The sequence below is a fragment of the Astatotilapia calliptera genome, chromosome 6, assembly GCF_900246225.1.
Source record: "Astatotilapia calliptera chromosome 6, fAstCal1.2, whole genome shotgun sequence".
Classification (NCBI taxonomy): Eukaryota; Metazoa; Chordata; class Actinopteri; order Cichliformes; family Cichlidae; genus Astatotilapia; species Astatotilapia calliptera.
This window is the reverse complement of record NC_039307.1, coordinates 8,172,625-8,192,294: the sequence shown is the minus strand read 5'-3', so window position 1 is coordinate 8,192,294 and position 19,670 is coordinate 8,172,625. Positions and strand designations below refer to the sequence as shown.

The 19,670-nt window shown below is 41.7% G+C and overlaps 1 protein-coding gene across 2 annotated transcripts; it reads left to right on the top strand.

The window, feature by feature from the left end:
* Nucleotides 1–2,364: 2,364 nt before the first annotated feature.
* nfil3-5 (nuclear factor, interleukin 3 regulated, member 5) lies at nucleotides 2,365–11,553 on the top strand. Of its 2 annotated transcripts, none has more exons than XM_026170010.1 (2): nucleotides 2,365–2,753; nucleotides 7,688–11,553. In XM_026170010.1, exon 2 carries the CDS (start codon nucleotides 8,241–8,243, stop codon nucleotides 10,074–10,076), a length of 1,836 nt encoding a protein of 611 aa, XP_026025795.1. In that variant the 5' UTR covers nucleotides 2,365–2,753; nucleotides 7,688–8,240; the 3' UTR covers nucleotides 10,077–11,553. The 2 variants fall into 2 exon arrangements, with proteins under 2 accessions (XP_026025795.1, XP_026025796.1); XM_026170011.1 differs by lacking the exon at nucleotides 2,365–2,753 and adding an exon at nucleotides 3,645–4,395.
* The last annotated feature ends 8,117 nt before the right edge of the window (nucleotides 11,554–19,670 follow it).

Genomic DNA, 19,670 nt, shown 5'->3' with positions numbered 1-19,670 from the left:
CAGCTGCAGAGACCCATCCTTTAGGTCCCGCTTCTCTCGCTTTCTCCCCAACAAAACCGCAACATACTTATGAGATCTTTTGTCTGTGATTAGACTGCTACCGCCCCCCCACCACCACCACTCCACCCATACCATAAGCCATATAAGATGGAGTAGAAGGGTTGCTAGGCAGACACCACCACACCACAGTTGCCAGGGGAATGCCTGCATGCAGAGGCAGCTAGAGAAATGGAGGAGTGTGTTGGGGGTTGGTGGTTCTAAATGAGGACTGGTGGTGGGAGGGGGAGGAGCCAGACAAGTTCAAGGCCGCTGTTTCCCCTGCATGGTAATGGTGGTGGTGGTGATGATGTGTGTGCGTGTGTGTGTAACTGGTGTACATGTGTGGATTCAGATAAAGCAGGGGGAAGGGACACGAGTGTGAAAGTGGCTTGGAAGTGGCTGTGTGTCTGATACAAAGCAGGGCTGACGTAACGGTAGATGAAAAATGGTGAGGATGAGAACAACGGGTTTTGTGGGATAATAGAAAAAGCTCCTATGCAGATTCCACTTCCTGTATAGAGAAATAAAAATGCAGACAAAACAAATTTATGATCATTTTTAGTCTGTGAGAATAAAATTCTGCCTTACTGCCATGAGTAGTGAGATTATTTCACTTTAGGGTTTTGCAATAACAGTAATTATTCCAAAAATCTTAGTGCAATGATCAAATATAATGCAATCAAAAGCTTAATGAATATAGAATTTATGTAAAGCTTTAAAAAAGTAAAAATCAATTACTACTACATCCAGGAGAAATGTATATTAATGCTAAAGTCAGTGCTTCCAGTTAGAAACAAAGCAGATTCTACATTAAACTCAGTGTCTTTTCAGGACAAACTGATGTTACATTTTTCCAAATTTCTCATTTTTATGTTTGTCACATCCATTTGTGCAGCATAAGCCATCCAGGTATATTGTATCATAAAAATGCTTACATCAAAGAAAAAAGCAGCATGAATAACAGTGCTGCAGGCCATTTGGGGTTGAATGGTCCCTTTAAAATAATAATAATTTGAAAAATTACCGCAGGTTTTATCACAATAAAACTAACACCTCAATGTGTAAAACAGTATAAAATATGGTTGGATTGAAGGGTTAAGATTAGGGTTAACAAACTGCCCCTCCATGCATACCCAGATACAAATGACCCCTAATATCTAACACATACACACAGACTCATTCGCCCTGGTATTGTAACTGCTATCTAAGCATTGAATTTTCATATTAATAGCCTTTATGCAAAAATCTGTTGCATATATGCTTCAAAACGGAACATGCATTTATGTGGGTTTAAATTATAGGGAGAATGTGCAGGTAGAAGAGGGAAATAATTACAGGCCTGGATTTAAACTCACCGGCCTATGGTTCCACAGTGAAGGAAGGAAGGAAGGAAGGAAGGAAGGAAGGAAGGAAGGAAAGAAGGAAGGAAGGAAGGAAGGAAGGAAGGAAGGAAGGAAGGAATCAGAATCAGAATCTTATCTGTCATTGTAGAGGTGGAGCTCTCTCAGTGAACAAGAAGACACAGTCACTCAATAAAATTAAAATTAAATTAGAACATATATAAAAATATGGGAAGGTAGATAAAGAAAGATGAATAAAAAAGAAAATAGTAAAGTTGTTACTTTCACTCATATTTCATACTCCACAAAGAATATTAGTATATACCTAAATGTAATAGTGTAGTAGTAATAGGACAACGTGTTGGAATTGAGTTCAAACTCCCATATTTGCAGGCAATCAGTGACAAAATCCAAAGTCTTCCTCTGTAAATAATTGAAAAAACACCAAGAAAAAAACACTAGTGTACAGTATTTCCTTTGCCTTTCCATGAAGTCCAGGTTAGCCCTAAAATTTAATTTTGTATCACAAGAAAAGCACGTGAAAACTGATTTTTACTTCTTTAAGTGAACGTACTTACTAAAGCACCCAATGTGCTCTTATTTTGTGAGAAATAGTTTTGGATCAAATTAATATTAATAATAAACAAATAAATAAACAAGCCAGAGTGGTAAACAAACATCAGTTATTATTATGATTTTTATGAAACTTTTGTTTCCCAGTATGTGTAATACGCTTCATCCTATATATTGTCAGTTAACAATGAGTGTGTTTTCCTCCCTCTTCTTTCGTTTCCTTGGTGTCATTCGTTTATTTATACGGGTGTTTCTGATGATTAACAGGTCGTGCTGTTGTTGGGCCATGGCGTCTGTTTAAAGGCATTCGTGGCCTCGTTAGAAAATCTTGTAAATGAGATGACATTACAACGTGGAGTAAGGAAGAACCCGGAGATTAAGGGGCGGGCAGGAGAACAAAAAGAGAGGGGCTAATAACACACACAGAGAGGGGGGTGAGAGAGAGAGAGAGTCTCGCGCGGAGAGACAGTGGACAGAAACGTGACTAGGCAGCCTAAGAGCTGTTATGCAACTGCTGACCTACTAACACATATTTCTAGAAAGGGAACCGGAGAAACTGGAGCAAAGTGTCCTGCAGCGCACAACACACGGGCAGTCCGAGCCAAAAGACAGAAAGGACATCCAGCCGACCCACTGACTCAACGACAGCTGACCCGAGCAGCGACAGGAAAAGGAGAAGAAAGTTTTTTTTTCTCAGTCGGGAGGTTTCTTCTAAAGGGACACGGGAAGGAGGAAACGGGAGCGAGACAGCTTTTGTGTCGGGGAAGCCTGAATGTTTTCGTCCCTCTCCTGCGTGGAAAGGTAGGTTATAACTGAGCGGCTGGCTGCCGTGTGCTGTTTCTATCTGCCTATTTGCATGTTTTTTTAAATCATTCTGTGCGGGTAGATACGTCTCTGGGTGTGTGTGAGTGTGTTTTGAGGCGAGGACGTGATGCTCATGGCCGGTTATTGTTCACATGGCGACTCTCGGCTGCGCCGGCAGATCCCGCGTCCCTCCGTGACTTTCAGTCGTATGCGGCTCTTTTTGTGTCACGTAAAACACGCAGCTCACCGGGCAAGTGTGATACTTCAGTTGGCGTTTTGTTGCCTTTTTTGTTTCTTTGATGCTTTTACGAAACACCGAGTCCGCTTGGTAAAAACGTGGTTGGCCGTATCGCCGCACACTATGAGGTCAATGTCAAAGCGATGTAATTTCCTCTCATGGTGGTGTTTTCCAGGGAGCACGGGGCTGCTGCTGCTCGGCTCGGACTGTGCTGTGCGGTCAATACACCGTATTAGCTCCTGCACGTGGCATATTGGCATGATATTTTTATGTAGGTCATTGGATCAGTTCAGTTACCCAGATATTGGCAGCCCAGCTAATGCAAAGGCTGGGATTAACGCATGGCTGTTTTGAGGTTATGAATTAATTTGAAGGTCTATCACAGACATCTGTGGGAATCTCATGTCAGAGTAAATGATAAAAGGAAAAAAAATCATATTTTTTAAACGAGTTTTGGACAAATGATTTGCAGATAGGGTGTGTGTAAACATATGTTAGGGCTTTTTCTCCGTTGAGAAAGATTACTTGGTTGGGTTTTGGGGATTTATTAAATAAATGGTCACATGCAAAGGGGGAAATGTCTGATTTCTATTCAAAGTGGGCCACTGGGCGATTTTTTTTTTTTTTTTTTACTCATAAGGTGCGTTAAGTAAAGCACAGAGCTTTGCTTTGAGGGAGTTGGAGGCTATGACATAACCAGCACACAGCAGGGAAAAGCAATAAATAGCAGCTCCCTCCTGGGACAGAGACGCTTTGTAATTGATTCTCGTTCCCACCCTGCACTTTTCCCCTGTCATTTATATCTACATTAACAACAAAATTCTTGTATCTAAAGAAGGCATTTAGCCAGAAAAGCTGCTATCAGTGATGTAACCCAGCTACTCAGTGTCTGCGAGCTATTTTTAACTTGCTTAGTCTTTTTTCTTTTTTCTCCACCACAAAGGAAGCACCGAGCAGAAAAAGCAGAAGGCTGAACCAGATATAACACTGTTTTCTTTTATTTTTGTGTCTCAAACAAGATTCCAGTGAGGGCTTAGGGAGACCGTTTGTAAAGTTAGAATAACAAGTGAGCATTCAGGATGTGATGCAATGTGTGGAAACCCCTGTCTGGCAAAAGCAGGCACAGTTTTGGTTAGTCCACCTACTGCCAGCTGGTCTGGTTTCAGAGCCACTGCTCTCTGTCCCGACCAGCTTTCTGAATATAGGTCAGACTTGTATCTGGGTGAGGAGACATGAGGTTTAACAGGGCAAGCGGTGGACTACTTTGGCTGCTCTGTCTGTTGCTCTGAGGAATACAGGAACACAGATGGCAGAAGACTTATCTAAGTTCAGCTATTTCCATGGTTTTGGCAACTTTTATTTTTTTACTTTGCAAATCTGCACCACACTTATCTGGTGAATGTAAGTAACAAAAACTTTTGACACATACTTTAATGCAAATCAGATTTGACTAAAAAGAAAAAAGGCTCTTGAAAGGCTATTAAAATGCATATGAATAAAGAATTTTCACAGATAAGTGAATCGAGAATAATTTGTTGTCTTTAGCCCACAGTTCAAAGTGTCATTTAGTCACTTGTTACTTTGGGTACTTGCTAAATGACACGTAGTCGTATATATGTCCCCGTAGCTGACCTGGAATGTCTGGATTCCCGTCTCTTAGTTTTGTTTAACACAAAGCCGCAGGGCAAAATGGTTCCTAGCTGGGGCCCCTCCACGTGTGTGGTGTTGGATCATTTAAAAGATGGGGGAGAGGAAGAGGACGGCATGTGTTTTACTCACGCTTGCCTCAGAGGGGTCAGAGGTGAAGCATTCTTCCTGGAGCGGCAAGTGTCTGGGAACTACTTCAAAGTTGTGTCTCAGTGAAAAACACGGAAACAATCCGTACAGTAGCTGGAGTGAATAATTCTTCTTAATGGGGAAATTAGCTTCTGCAGAAAAAGCCAGTTAGATTATACCACGCTGAGTATCCCTTTATTTTCTAGCATTAGTCTTGGGTAAGAGAGATTGGAAGACATTCAGAGACTTTAACCTGTAGCTCCTGCTTCTGTGTATTACGCATGTATTACACAAGCTTTTCTCTGTAGCAAGAGAAATTCAGAGCACGTACACTACGAGCAACAACAGCAGCCCCTCCCCTTGCAGTCCTAAGAGAGAACCTGTTATATGTGAATTTGGCTGCAGAGATGGGTGTGTGCTCTGACGTCAGTGCTGTATCGCTCACTATCAATTTTGCTGCCGATTCTTATTGTTGTGTGCAGCAAAAGGCGTAGCAACGTTTCTGGAGCGGACAGGAATTAATGTTGCGTGAAAATCACCGAGGCTTTCGTAATATGATTTTTAGGCACATGACGTATTCAAGTGGGTCTCTTTTTTTTTTTGCTCCCGCTGCAGATTCTGTAAAATTCCTCTCATGTCCCCCCCCCCCCCCCCCCCCCTTTAGAAAAAAAAAAAGAAATCTCTCTGCTTCTGCGTCTCACTCCCTCACCTTTCTGTTGCTCTATTTTTAGAGTGCACTCTAATACTCTCTTTCCCTCTCCTGCCCTCCCTTCGTTGCAGTCCCACTGACCTATTTTATGGCGCACCGTCAAAGACAGGAGGAGTGTTTACCGCTTAGCGTCGTTTCTAGGTCACTGGGACAACATAGACGTATGTGAGCTTCCTTCCCACCCTCCTTTGTCTCGCACCACCCTCGCACCACCACCTCACACACACACACACACTCTTCCTGCATGTCTTTACAAAGATTTTTCAGGATTGGAAAGGGGTGGGTGGGGAGGGGTCATCCTACGTGTTTCCACATCTGTTGCTATTCGTATTCAAAGCGCTTATGGTCCAGTGGGGCTTTACACAAGTTTTTTGAGAAGAAGCAGCCAACAAGACAAAGCCAACTCAATTATAAGACCAGCCTGCAGCATATCTACAATAGACCTTGCCCCTGAGTTACAACATAACACATGATTAAATAAATGGTTAGTTATTCAGGGCAGCTTTCAAGCTGTTCCAAGGTCACAATGTGGGTTTTTTTTTTTTTAAAGTGAGATTATGTAACAGGGTGACTGACTCGCAGTGAAGAAGAAGAAATGCAGTCACCGGTCGGGAGAAGAGATCACTAGATTAGATAGTTATGCAGCACTGTCTTGTCGGTACAAAATGAGTGGTTTGTTATAGGAAAACAAAAAAACACAATAGCAGAGGTAGATATGAACTTGTCTTGTTCGTGAGAGCTTTTGTTCTCCTCTCATTGACTTCGGTCCATCGTTTACATAACAGGAACAGTCTGTTTCTTTTGGTTTTTGTCTCATTTAAGGCTTCACTGCACTGAAAGAGCACAAGGCGAATATCGAAGCAAAACCGGATCTGCTTTCCGTTTTGTTTTTTAAATTCTGTGCTATGTCTTATTTTTACTAACAGAAGGACTCAAATAGGACAGGCAGCGATAATAAATCTGTAAATCTACATAATAAAAACGTAATCAGTAGAATTGCAGTAATCAAGTCACAAAGCAGAGAATATTCAGCGGGGATTCCTGCGCTCCTAATGATAGAAGAAGGTCATGTTTGTGCGCTGTTTAATTCCGTTATTGCAAATGAAAAGCGACACCAGAGCCATTGTTGCCCACAGGCACAGTGACCTAGATTATTGCATTTGCTCAGTGTGTGTGCGTGTGTGTCGTAAAAAGGATGTTTTTATGTTTGTAAAGGACTTCAGGGCCCTGTGTAATGACGTGTTCTTAATTAATGCATATCATCTGTGTAATCCAATGGAGTGAGTGAGGCAAAGAAAAATAAGGGCAGATCTAGTTATTACATAACACACCACGACTGTCAACATCCGCCTGCGCTGCGTTTGCCATTGTTTTTAACTTTGCAAGACAGGTCGGGTGGGCAAGGCTTCCTGTTGATAAGATGTTGACACCGCACAAGGAAGTTCAGCGGCTTGTGGTGTTGAGTAAATTCAGTCAGTGAGATGAACTACCAGAGAAGCTGTGGCAAAAGACAAACCCCTTTTTGCCCTCTTCCCCATATTTTAGAAAATGAAATCTATAAGTAGAAACCATAAATGCACAGTTTGTGTTGTCATTTTACAACTACGGTAAAGCCGAATCAGTGTGCAGATCACATTTGTATCATTCCCCCTCTAGCTTTTTATCTGTCAGTCTCTGCAGAGCTGGCAGCAGGTCAGCCTGCCTCAGCTCTAGTTATGTGATGGAGCTCCGTCTTACACAAGAGCTCTGCAGCAAGAGCACATACACATGTTTATTCCCAGACTCAGCCCTGTGTGTGTGTGTGTGTGTGTGTGTGTGTGTGTGTGTGTGTGTGTGTGTGTGTGTGTGTGTGTGTGTGTGTGTGTGTGTGTGTGTGTGTGTGTGTGTGTGGCTACCCAGACTCTGCAACCAGCTTCATTTTCTTTCTGAAGTCAGTCAAACACAGACAAGAAAGAAAAACACTGTCTAAACCCTCGGGGGTTATGTCATAGTTTTTTCTGTGCTGGCTGAATTGAACTGAATAGACGGTGTATTGATCTCAACCCTTAGACCAAAAGCACCCAGAGTAAAGCTTTGTACTACAGTTAATACATATAACCTGAACTGACTTGCATGTAAATACATGTCACAATGAACTGGAGTAATTTTACAGCTAATCTAACTCCCTCTCTGCTTCTGTTCCCCTCCCTTCCTCTGTCACTGTTTCAGTAACCCATTTAGTGGTCGACTAACGGCGGCGTTGAAGCTGGATCCTTAAAGAACCCAAAAGTAGACAGACCGACCTACATCCCATGTAAGACACCGAAAGAAGCGGGTCTGACAGACATCACAGCTCTGCTGAAGATCGAGGAAGACACTGATAAACTCAAAGTCACCCCAAACGAACCTCCAGAGACTACTTTGAACTACTTGCCAAGACAGCTGGAAAACCGTTTGCACAAAATACAGTTTCTTGTTTTAGTTTTCTTGCTCAGAACACTACTTCAATGTCTGAGGTTTTTGTGGAGTTCCACCTCTTTTTAATCTTCCTGGCTAATTTAGACACTTGAACATTTTGATATTATAATTTAAGTAACAGAAATCAATGAGGCTTTCGTTTCGAGGAGCACAAATACCTCATCCAGAAGTTTTCGCTGAACCTGCGACATAGGTCAGACGTCTTAGTAACAAAGCAGAAGGCTCATATAGTTTTACATTTTTTCCCTACTCCCCCTTTGCCCTTTGCTAGAGTGATACTCTAGCACCCTGCGGGGAAGAAAACATGGAAAGTCTCAGTATACACCTCCCATCCACCAGCAATAACAATGACGAGGAGGGTGACAGTTTTTCCCCGTACAATGGGAGCCTGCCATCCCCTTCTCCCGAAGGATCGGCACGCATTAGCCGCCAGTCTAAAGGTAGCAAGCCTACCGTCACCTCCCGTCGCAAGAGAGAGTTCATTTCTGATGAGAAGAAAGATGCTTGCTATTGGGAAAAACGGAGAAAGAACAACGAAGCAGCCAAGCGCTCAAGAGAAAAGCGTCGCCTCAATGACATGGTGTTGGAAAACCGAGTGATGGCACTGAATGAGGAGAATGTTCGTCTCAAGACGGAGCTCCTTCAGCTCAAGTTGCGCTTTGGCCTCATCAGCACAGCCTCCTACATGGAGAAAAGTCAGCAAATCTCCAACAGCGCCGCTGATGGAAACACTGGCGGCAATGGGAGCAGCACCAACGGCACCCCGAATGGTAACGCATACCTTTCGAGCAGCGGCTACTCCAGCGCATCCCAGGTGATGCTGAATTCAGACTCGTCAGAAGCTGAACAGTCGAGTCTCGGCGAGCGCCACTCCACGCTCCCCAAATATTCCCCCCGTGGCTCCGTGTCTGACATGTCTGACAGCTCTTCCAGCCCTGAACCCATGAGCTACAACATAAAGAAGGAGCCCACAAGCATGGAGATGGCTGGTCTGGAAAACAACATGATTCCCAGTGGGATCACTAATGGGATCCCCAATGGAATGCAGAATGGGGCTTACCATGGCAGCCACAGTGCTCTGGTTTCTCCTCACCAGCAAAGCCCCCCATTGGCTGAAAATGTCATGGACTTCCAGCATCATCATCAACAGCAACAGCAGCAGTGCCACATGGAGATCTCCAACCCCGCTCCTCAGGCCACCTCAGCTCAAAGGAGCGTCATTTTGTATCGCTCCAGCAGTGGCTGTTATCCCATGGAGAGCCAGAGGTCTGAGGAGCAGCAGTCCCAGCAGAGCAGAGCTCCTCAACATTGTCAGGACATGCTGACTTCCAAGTTCTCCGACTGCTCGATGACCATCACAGAGGTCGCTGAGAAGCTGGAGAGAACGAAGACCTTGGACTCTCCACAGTATGAGTACACCAACGGTCACTCTGAGTCAATAGAGGAACTGCAGCAAAGGTATAATCAGCAGCATGACAACCACAGTCTTCAGCACACTAAAAACCACCAGAACCCCTTCGCCCCTGATCTGATCCACAACAACGAGGAGCGGAGGTCCTCCTTCATACAGCACAATGGTTACCTCAACACACTGGATGAAGAGCCCCCGGTGCTCACCTATGAGGGAGGTCCCCAAGCTGATGGTTTCTATCAGGAGAACTCCTCTGCTAAAGACACTTGTTCAAGTGACGGAGACCCTCGTAGCTCTGATAAGGAGGGCTCCACAGATGATGAATCCCCCTCCTCATCCTCCTCAGATATCAGCAGCTACCACCAGAAGATTGAGGGAATTGGTGGTTTGTACGGTGAGTGCCAAGCCGAGGTCAAAGGCACTGCCCTTCCCCACAAGCTCCGCCTCAAGTACAGAGCTCTGTCCAATGGGGCATCGAGAGCACAGGTGGAGGGACTGGTCAGGACCTCGATGTCCCCTTCTCCCACTTTGCCTCAGCATCCTTACCTAGCTCTGTCCAGCAACCCTCACAGTGGCAATGGCAACGGGGAGAGCAAAGATGCTGAGAATGAGCCAGAGTATGTGGAAGACATCAAGTGTCAGGTGAATGAGAGGCCAGAGGCTAAAAATGAGGGAGGTAAAAGGGGATCCAGCGGTGGGAGCGGTGGGCGCAATAAGAGGCGAGATTAAGGACAAATAGGAGCAGCTGTCGTCTGCGGTGGACAGACAAAAAAGAACTGTCACTCACATTGGCACCTTGCGAGGTATAAAAGAAGCCAGTGATCAGTGTGAGATGTAGTTAGGATGTGATTTCACCACCAAGTTTCACTGTGTCACCTGTACCCCTTCCTGTACTCTCTCCTACCTCCCGCCTATCCCTCCAGGTAGATTAACGAGGGATGTGACAGAATGAAACTCTTCAGAGCTGGAGTTTGGGATATTTCCCTCATGGAAAATTCAAACATTATTCAATTATTCATTATTGTAAACTGCCTTAGTGGCTGGCCAGTGTTTATTGTGGCATTATGGGAACATTCCTTTAACCAAAGACACACATCCTTCCTTTAACATCTCCCCTTTTGGCAAAGAGTTACATTCTTCCTCCCTCTCGTCCCTCTTCTTCCTCTCCATTCTCTGAACGATCTGCACACAAGTCCTCTTCACTATTGAAGCACTTAGATTGTATATTACTGTGACATATAAATTTGCATATATGGAATATATATTTTAAGAAGAAAACTGTGGCAAAAACAATAAAAATTAAAGCATTGGGATGTGGAAGTCGTAGACTTTAAAGCGATCAGCTTGTTTGTTGTTTCGAGACACCTTGTACAGTCCTTTTTTGTTTAAAAAAAAAAACAAAACGCCTCAAAGTTTCTCTTTTACTAAAAGTATGAGCCACAACTTGTAAAAAAAAATAAAAAAAATCAAATAAGTGAGGTACCCTTCTTTTTTTAAAAGTTTGAGTTCAGATCGGGGTCCTTATTTAGAGGATCTGACCTCTTTGACACTCAAAGTTGTCAAAACAAGCGAAGGCCAGTTACTCGCATATCAGTCCAGGCTATGCAGTCACACTTTCCTGTTGGCAAGCACAAGGTGAACCTTGTTTGCCGGCCATCCAACAGAAATCAATACGTCTTCATTTCAAGACAAAAATCGTCTGTCCAGTAAATGAAATGGCTCTCCAGTCACAACCAGCAAAGCTGCTCTCTCTCTTCATAAGGTGCCTCTTTATTGTGTTGTTCCTTGTCCCCACGTTGGCAGCGTCTTAACGATCCCGCTCACCTCCGCACTGAGTTTTAGCAACTGTAGCTGCAGTAGATCATAAAGTATGTACAAGTTTAACTGTTTCACTTCCTGGTGCCTGCCTCTGGCCACTATGTATAAATGTAAAGTTGTCTATCTCTTGTATACTGCTGTCATTATTTTATTATTGTTTTATTAATATTATTTTCTGTTGTATTCGGTTATTCTTTTCGCTGTTATGTGTATTTTTCTGTCATTCACTTGTGTCATTTTTGCTCTAAACTCTTTCTGGTTGTGCTGTGTATTTATTCATGCTACCCTTTGCCCCAGTTACCGTTTGTACTCTGTGTTATTGTATAACCTTTGCTGAAAAGCTTTTTCAGAAGAGAAAAAAAAATGAATAAAGCTTGGCCAGAAGTGATTATGTAATGCTATACTTCACGTGGATATGCAAATGGTTAGAAAAAAACACTCATTTTCGATTGTGAAAGATTCAAAATGGGGGGAAAAAAAATAAAATGTTGTTGAATTTATATACGTCTCTTTTGGATTTTTTTGGAGTTCTTATGAAATTTGACAGGAAATTATCCAGACAAGGAGAAATCCAACTAGCTGATTCACAGCACTCAGATGGTCACTTCCCAGTCTGCCAGCTCGGTGTGGAACCACTTCAACACGTCATCACTTCATACTGTCGACTGGCAAACATTTACTGACTGTGGCACATCAGTACAGCAGGGCATCTGTTGGCTAACCCAGATCTCGGTCTGAATATTCATGTGATATATTTATACTGACAGGTACAAACTAAACATGACTGCGATGGAAACCAAAAATATCACCTTTCAAAGTCACACCTGCTCCCAGAGAGCATTTTATTCAGCAGATCAAATATAACAATATAACAATAAAATCAAACTTATTGCTTTAATTAATTTCATTTAAAGACCTGTTAGGAAATAAAGCTGACAAGGAATACAGTGTCAGTGCAATTACAGTTTGTATGCAACAACTAATAGGAGGTAACATTTAACCAAAACTAGGCAATAGTCTTGAAGAGATTTAGTAAAGCTATACCTAGAAATATCTTATGTTCTGCAACCTCAGTTCATTTTAAGCTTTTTAGCTCAGTGGTTTTGGTTTTAGGGACTAAATGTTTGAGGTTTTTGCCCATTTATTGGTCCCATTTACATGGAGGTTGCTGTTTTTACGTCATGTGTGCCACAGGAAAGACGAAACTTGCAAGTAGCTTTTGAGCACTATGGAGCATTTAGCGGCACTTTTGCCAAGAATTTACCACAAAAACAATCCTAAAAAGAGAATTGCAGGTAATATTGCAAAGAACACAGGTCAAATTGATGATGCTATTGTATATGTAAATAGGTACTGGTTAGCAAGTATGTGTCACCAGCACAGCCTTGCCTCACTTGATGGATTGAACCAAAAGTCAGACTTTTTACAGATACTCAGCTGAAATTAATTTTCATACTGCACATTAAGTTGTGTTTCATCAGAAAATCAAAGTTGAGGTTGTGATAAATTCTGTTTCTGGTGTTGTCCAGAATTGCTCAATTCTTGTTTTAGTTGCAGAAATAAAGGGAGGAAAAAAAGTGTTTTAACGTGCAACAAGCCAAAACAAGTTACACAAGTCTCTTGGGAGAAAACTGCATCAAACTAAATGCTGACATCTCCGAGCAATCCTGCCGTTAATGAAACACAAGCTAATGGGAACAGCAGGCTGGCATGCTGAGTACATGCCACTGACACGGGTTACATAAGAGCCATAACAAAAAGGAGAACCTTTCAGATAGAGAGGTTTTGCAATGTGAAAGGAACACCCAAGTTGCTAGAGAATCTCAAGAGAGAGCAACTCTGGTCTGAAAAGGTCAACAAAGATGGGAGGGACCCCAACAAATATCTCATCAACATGTTTTCAGCCTCTAAGTAGTTCACATTGTGCAATTTATGACGCAGATTCGCTGCATCCACAGCACATAATGCTTCCATGTGAGTTTCACAAAAATGGAATAAGGATGTAGGCAGCTGACCACAGAGTGACCTCCTGTTTTCAGCAATTTGACACTGATGTGTTTTTATTTCAGCTATCCAAACCAACCACCAACCGACTCTAACAAGGTGACATTCCCGAGAAAACCGCAGTGCCTTGTAGTTCGCGCTCCATCCACCCCCAATTTCCTTCCTCTCCTCCCTCATCCCTGTCATCAATATCGCTTGCTCTTTTTCTCTTATCCCCTCCTTTTTTCCCCAGCACATCTTTGAGCTGTAAAAACTGCTTTGTATTGTGCAGAGGCTTGTGAAAACAAGCCAGGAGAGTAAAAGTAGGTCAGCGAGGAGGGATAGAAGAGAAGAGGGTGAGGAGTGAGAGAGACAAAGAGTGGGGTTATTCAGAGTGGAGGGAGACAAAGAGAAAGGGGGAAGGAATAGAATAGAGTTACATCAAATTCCTCTACAGCATAAACTTGAGCAAACTACTCATAAAAAGCACTCTTGCTGCTGCCTGAGGCAGCAGGTCAGTAGCACACAAGTACACAAATGCACAGTTACACACTGGAGTCAAGTTTGCGTTTGCTCCAGCTGAAATTTATAGATATACATGTATAAAATGCACACACAGTGGAAAGCTCTGAGAGATTTATTATTACAGTTTATCCATTCTTTGACGTAATTGATGCATATATATTTTACTTCATTACATAACCATAGTTTGAGCAGGTGGATATTTTTGTCTGCGAGATTCAATCTCCTAAGGAATTTATAAATATCCACCTTGATAAATGTCACTGCAACATTCCCACCGAGTCAGAACATCTGATAGTGACTCATGAGCTAGATACTCAGCTCTGATTTGAGTTGACCTCATTTCAAATTATAGTTTATTTTTACCTGACACAAACGCCACAGACTCACCTACCTGCCCCCCATGTGTGCACAGTAGCAGTGGCTACATGACCCACGACAGAAACTTTGCTAAAATAAAATATGAAAGAAGTTAAAAGTTGTAGTGAGAGGTATATGTGCGTGTTTATGAAAGAGAGTGAGCAAGGGGGTGTTGGCCCTGCTCTGCCTGCAGTGATCAACAGCCCCGGCTGGTTATGTAACTCAGATGCTGCAGTATGTAGGTCAGCAGCGCAGGGAGAGGCAGCGATCGGGTAAGGAAGATGAAGCTGAAGAGTGTGTATTTCAGCTTCCGCGTTGGTATGTGTGGATCTGAATCCTTTCTTTAAACCCTTTTCCACATAAAGAGAATGTGCAAATTTTTAAATGATGCCAAGCTGGTATCCAATACAATCAGAATCAAAAAAATCTTCTTAAAGAGCTGAAATTTACAAGCCAAGAGGATGAAAGAAGCTTGCTGCTGCGTTGCAGTGAAGACAAATGTACCTACCTTCAAGTCCTCATAAACGTTGAATAGCAAAAGTTTGAATGTTCTAATGCCTATAAAAAGATTTAAGCATGTCAAATTGAAAAAAAGAAAAGAAAAATAGCACCATTATGAGCTAAAAGCCCCCCAAAAAGTCTTGATTTGATTGCAATTGGTTAGATTTTGTTTTTCTACAAAAACAATCAGACATTAGCTCGGTTCACAGAAGAGAGATTGTTGAAGAAACTCTGGAATTCAGCTAATCAATTATTAAACTCTTTGAAGCATGACTAGACATGGTGGCTAGGAGAGTCTCAAGTTCCTTCTCTGAGCATTGTTAGAGCTATTAAAATCCCGTGCCTTTTCCTGTTATGATTACTCTAATGATCTGAATTCAGATTTGGGGTCGTGATTAGCTGCTGAGAGTGAATTTGCAACTTGAAAGTTACACCTTCAAAGTATTAAATTAAATCGACATAAAAGTGTGATATCAACAAAATGTAGCATATTTTATTTGCAACACAACAAATGGGGCTTAGAGTTGGTGCATGCCTGCAGGAAGCCAGAGAGAGAAAAAGGGAGAAAAATGACTCCTCTGTTGAACATGCTTGGTTGGCTGCCATTCAGGACAGAGTTATGTTGCTTGCCATGACCCATTCAGTCTCTGCTGCCTCTGACCGCCAGAGCACTGTAAAATAGGTCACTCAATGTATGTGTGTCTAATCCTACAGATGTGTGTAGAACAATGATTTGAGGACTGCCAACTTCAGTGACACACTTTAGCACACACATAGACACACATCTGTATACACAGCATTTACATCATAGCCTTAAAATAGGACACAAGAAAGTTGTGCACTTCTGAAATGAAAGTAGGCCACAGGGAAGAACTGTGTGCGTGTTGGTATGCGCATGTGTGAGAGATGAATCAGCTCCATGTTATGCAATGCTAAACCACGTATTACCATATCTTGTGCCCTTGTGCTACAGGAAGAAGGCTGTAGGCGTGTTTGTCCAAACGGAGGGTACAGAGAGTCGTACCCTTTCACTCTGACTTCAGCGATGCATCATGTGCCCGTTGAATTTAATGGGCTGTAATTTTGTTTTCCTAAAGCTTAATTCAGTTTTGCTCTTCGATGTTGAATTGTGGTCATGATCCCCGGTGGAGCCAAGGTGAAGCCAGGGGTGGCCATGGCTACCACTGACTAACAGCCACGCCAAACAATCAACAGTGAAACCCATTACACTGCCAGCTCACTGAGATTTCAGGAACACTGTGTTGTCTTTAAAAAGAAACTTGGCAAGGGCATTAAATTTCAAGTATGTAGAGCAGAGGTTCACGTCTTTTTTCCGTATTTGTTTCCATGCTACCCCCTGCTTACGCAGATCACAAGATCTGGAAGATATAACTAATGCTACAACTCAACTAGATACCTCCATCTTTTCCATTTGTCTTTCTTTTTCCATGAATGCCAGGTGTCACCATGATCTGTGCATTATTTAATGCTACAATCATATAAACTGTGTAACACTGTGAAATTTGTCCCCATCCTACAGCCAGCTTTGAACTTCTCTCACTGTCCGATGTAGTATGGTAGTTTCATTTCTTTCCCTACACAAATATCCACCCATTTATTCCTTAAACTGCTTATGCATTTCAGCGGGGGCTTCAGGCTATCCAGCTGTCACACAGTGAAAGACAAGGTTACATCCTGGACAGCCCTGCAGTCTGTTTTCGAGTTAATTGTAAGACATACAAACATTTGTGCTCACGTTCAAACCACGGCCAATTTCAAATCACCAAACATTCAACAATTCCACATTTTGTTAATCAGTTCAGCTTTTCACAAAAAGATTGTCGTGGTAATGGTTTACTCCAACAGGGCACTCATGCCCGGTAACAGGAAGTGACCACAAATCATTTGGTCACCAATGATTTGTCATGCAGAAAAACTGTAATGAATCATCTGTTTATGTTTAACCTCAGCGTAAGTAATGATCTCATCCTGGCCACCACTATAAAACTGGCTTGGTTCTGCCACTTGTCACAATCCAATTGCAGAAAGGTTTTCCAGAGTTGAGAGCATGGGAAATATCCCCAACACTGTTTCTAAGCTCTTAGCTTTTATTTGATCAAAATCTCAGAAATATACTCTTCACGCTCTTTAACCTTTCGTTATTCAGCAGATCTGCACAGTAAAAGATTCACATTACCTAAGAGAGAAACAGCTCCTGATTCAGTCTAGACATGTTGGCTTCCCACCTAGCTGTTGGAGAGCTCTGACTCAGCCATTATGCATGTCTCTTTCCTGTTTCCACATTAAAAAAAGATTCATATTTGTAAGATGTGTGTAGACAATTCAAATATTTTACTGACATCAAAGGAACTCTAATGGTCCACAAACACGTTAGTTCGAGTCCATAGCTTTAAATCAGAGCTGTTACAGTGCTCCATAAATATTTTAACTGGAACATCGCTGATCAATAAAGTTAATTAAACACAGAAGAGGAGGCTACCTGCATTTTCAAAGTTTTCTAGTAACAATTTGCAGGATGGCAATAAGGGCTTATATATTGATTGTAATTAAAACTGGCTCAATACTGATGGGACGTTTAACAGTTTAATATCCCGCAGTGCACCAAGGTGTGTAAGTTTTATCTTTTTATCTTTTTTTAATGACCAGTGAAAAACCAAACTTTTACACTCTTTATTAGTCTGATTTTCTACTTAAACCTTAAACTTTCATTTTGAAACAAGCCCACGTGTTTCCTGCTGGTCAAATAGCCGGCGTGTGGATGCATCCAGCTAATTGTTAGCCAGGTTTGCGCACCATGATTAAGATACTCTGGAATGTGATGTTCATCTCTAACGTTCTGGTTTACTGATTATTGTGTAATATTTACTGAAGCACATCACAAAATACATAGTTTAGCCATGAGTGTGAGCAAACAGTATAGATGGGGGAAGTAAAACTCACAGGTCCACGTACAGTGACAAATGGTTCTTGGTACACATCCCTTCTAAATCAATAGAAATAGGATCTAAGGAGGACAAAGTTACAGCTTAAATTCAAGTTATGCTCACGAGAGCAGGTTTATTTAATAAAGGGAGTATTTTCCACTGATGTGCGTGGCAAAGAAGCTATATAGTGATATAGAAAAAGTGATTTTTTTCAGATTATTTGGAAGATATCCAGTTGATTTGCTTCAACGTGCTAATTTTCAGATTTATTTGAGAGTACCTTTCCACTCAAAATGACTATATCGTATCCCCCATTGCTTTAGAGATTTAATCAAGGTTAGGACAGAAAGGAAAAATAATAACAGACATTCATGGATGCATGAAAGTATTCAAAATCATGCAGCTGCAAGACTGAAAGAGATTGTAAGCCCTTTGGCACAGCATTTTATATTTCTGCATAAATTCATAAGAGATTTTTGAGCTGATAAAGGGAGCAGAAGGTAACTGAAAACTCCATTATTTGGCATTTCTGTATTGAGGAAATATTAAAAAGCATGCAGACCTCTATGATTAAAAGTTCATTTGATGATAAATTGGAGTCAGGGGGTTTCCCGTTATTGACTGACTCAGGTTTAAGTCTTTTTATTTAAGGAATGGTGAACTATCAAAGCATGATCTTTGCAAAGCAAATAAAAGGAATCACTAGAAGTTTTAAAAAGAGACTACTAATGTACTAATGAATGATGCCACCGTGGGTGAGCGTTTTCCTTATCGCTATCTCAGCTTTTTGAAACCAGATGTCAAAAGAATGGATCTGGCTGTGAAGCCGAGGAAGACTACAGGCCTGTAGCAGTAGTGGGTTGTCAGTCACAAAGCAGGCTTTCTGGACACTAATAAACTTCAAAATGTTCATGTTGTTTTCAGTATGGCTTGAATTCAGCAAGAACATAATCTTCAGGAAAGCGTTTAGTGAGAGCAAGAGAAAGGAGCCAAGGGCTGTTGTACAACTGTTGTGGACTTATTTTTGCAGCCCAGTGCATTTCTAATGGCCTTCTTCAGGCCATTAGAAATAATTCAGTCAGTAATTGAATACATTGATAATTCAATATACAATCAGATAAAGTGAAAGAGATGAAAAGATTAAAGAGTTTTGTCATCCTCACACAAAGGCAAGATGTGCAACGACTTCAGAAGTCATGAAGGAGCCCAGGGCAGCTTTGAAGAAGCTAAAGGTCTCTTTTATATAGGCTATTATCAATCATCAGTCCACCATCAGAATGATGCTTAATGATGGTGTAACCTCAGTTTTTACACTTTACTGAATAAACAGATGAGACAAAATTGGCTTTTTGTTTTAAATACAAGACATTACGTTTGCAGTAAAGCGTTATAACACTATCAAGCACTATCCACGTGCACCAGGACAGCAACACTTAGCGCGCGCGCACACACACACACACACACACACACACACACACACACACACACACACACACACACACACACACACACACACACACACCACTGTCAAGTAGAAGTCTTGATTTCACTCCACTAAATGTCTTTGATTTAGTTCATTGCAGTTCATTGCAGTAAACCATCAAAGATCACAGATTTGAAACGGTTAGTTTGGGGAAATGCCTCCAAGACAACAAAACAGAGGCAACAAAGGAACCAGAGACACAAAATTGAGTTATTACCAAAAATAATAAAATCTATTGTCCCTGTGTAAAAACAAAGGGAGACATAGATAATCAAAAAAAAAATTGATAAAATCAAAAGCTGAACAAAAGAAACTCAAATACAATCATGACAGAAACATTGGTACACAGGGAGTCACATCAGCCACCAAAAGAAAAGGTTCACATATGTTTGACCCTTTTGTATATGCAATATTGCATCTTTTCTTCTATAAAATAATCACTGAAAATATTATTTTTTCTTCATTTGTTCAAACGGGTTCTCTTAATGCACTTTTTGCACTTCTGATGATGTTTTAGGTCATGTCCATACATTGTGTTTGTTTTCTTTTGTTTTTGTGAGCTCTTCTACATTTCTGCAGTGTTTGCAAAAAAACTCACAATACAGTGCACAAAGCTGGCGATGTGTTATTTAACCACATAAATGCCCAGTCAGCATTCTCCTCACAGTCAAACTTTAATGGCGCTCCAGCAGCTCGACAGACTACAAACAA

What these genes read in the sequence shown, in the direction of transcription:
- nfil3-5 (XM_026170010.1), top strand. Translation starts at nt 8,241, where the DNA reads ATGGAAAGTCTCAGTATACACCTCCCATCCACCAGCAATAACAATGAC.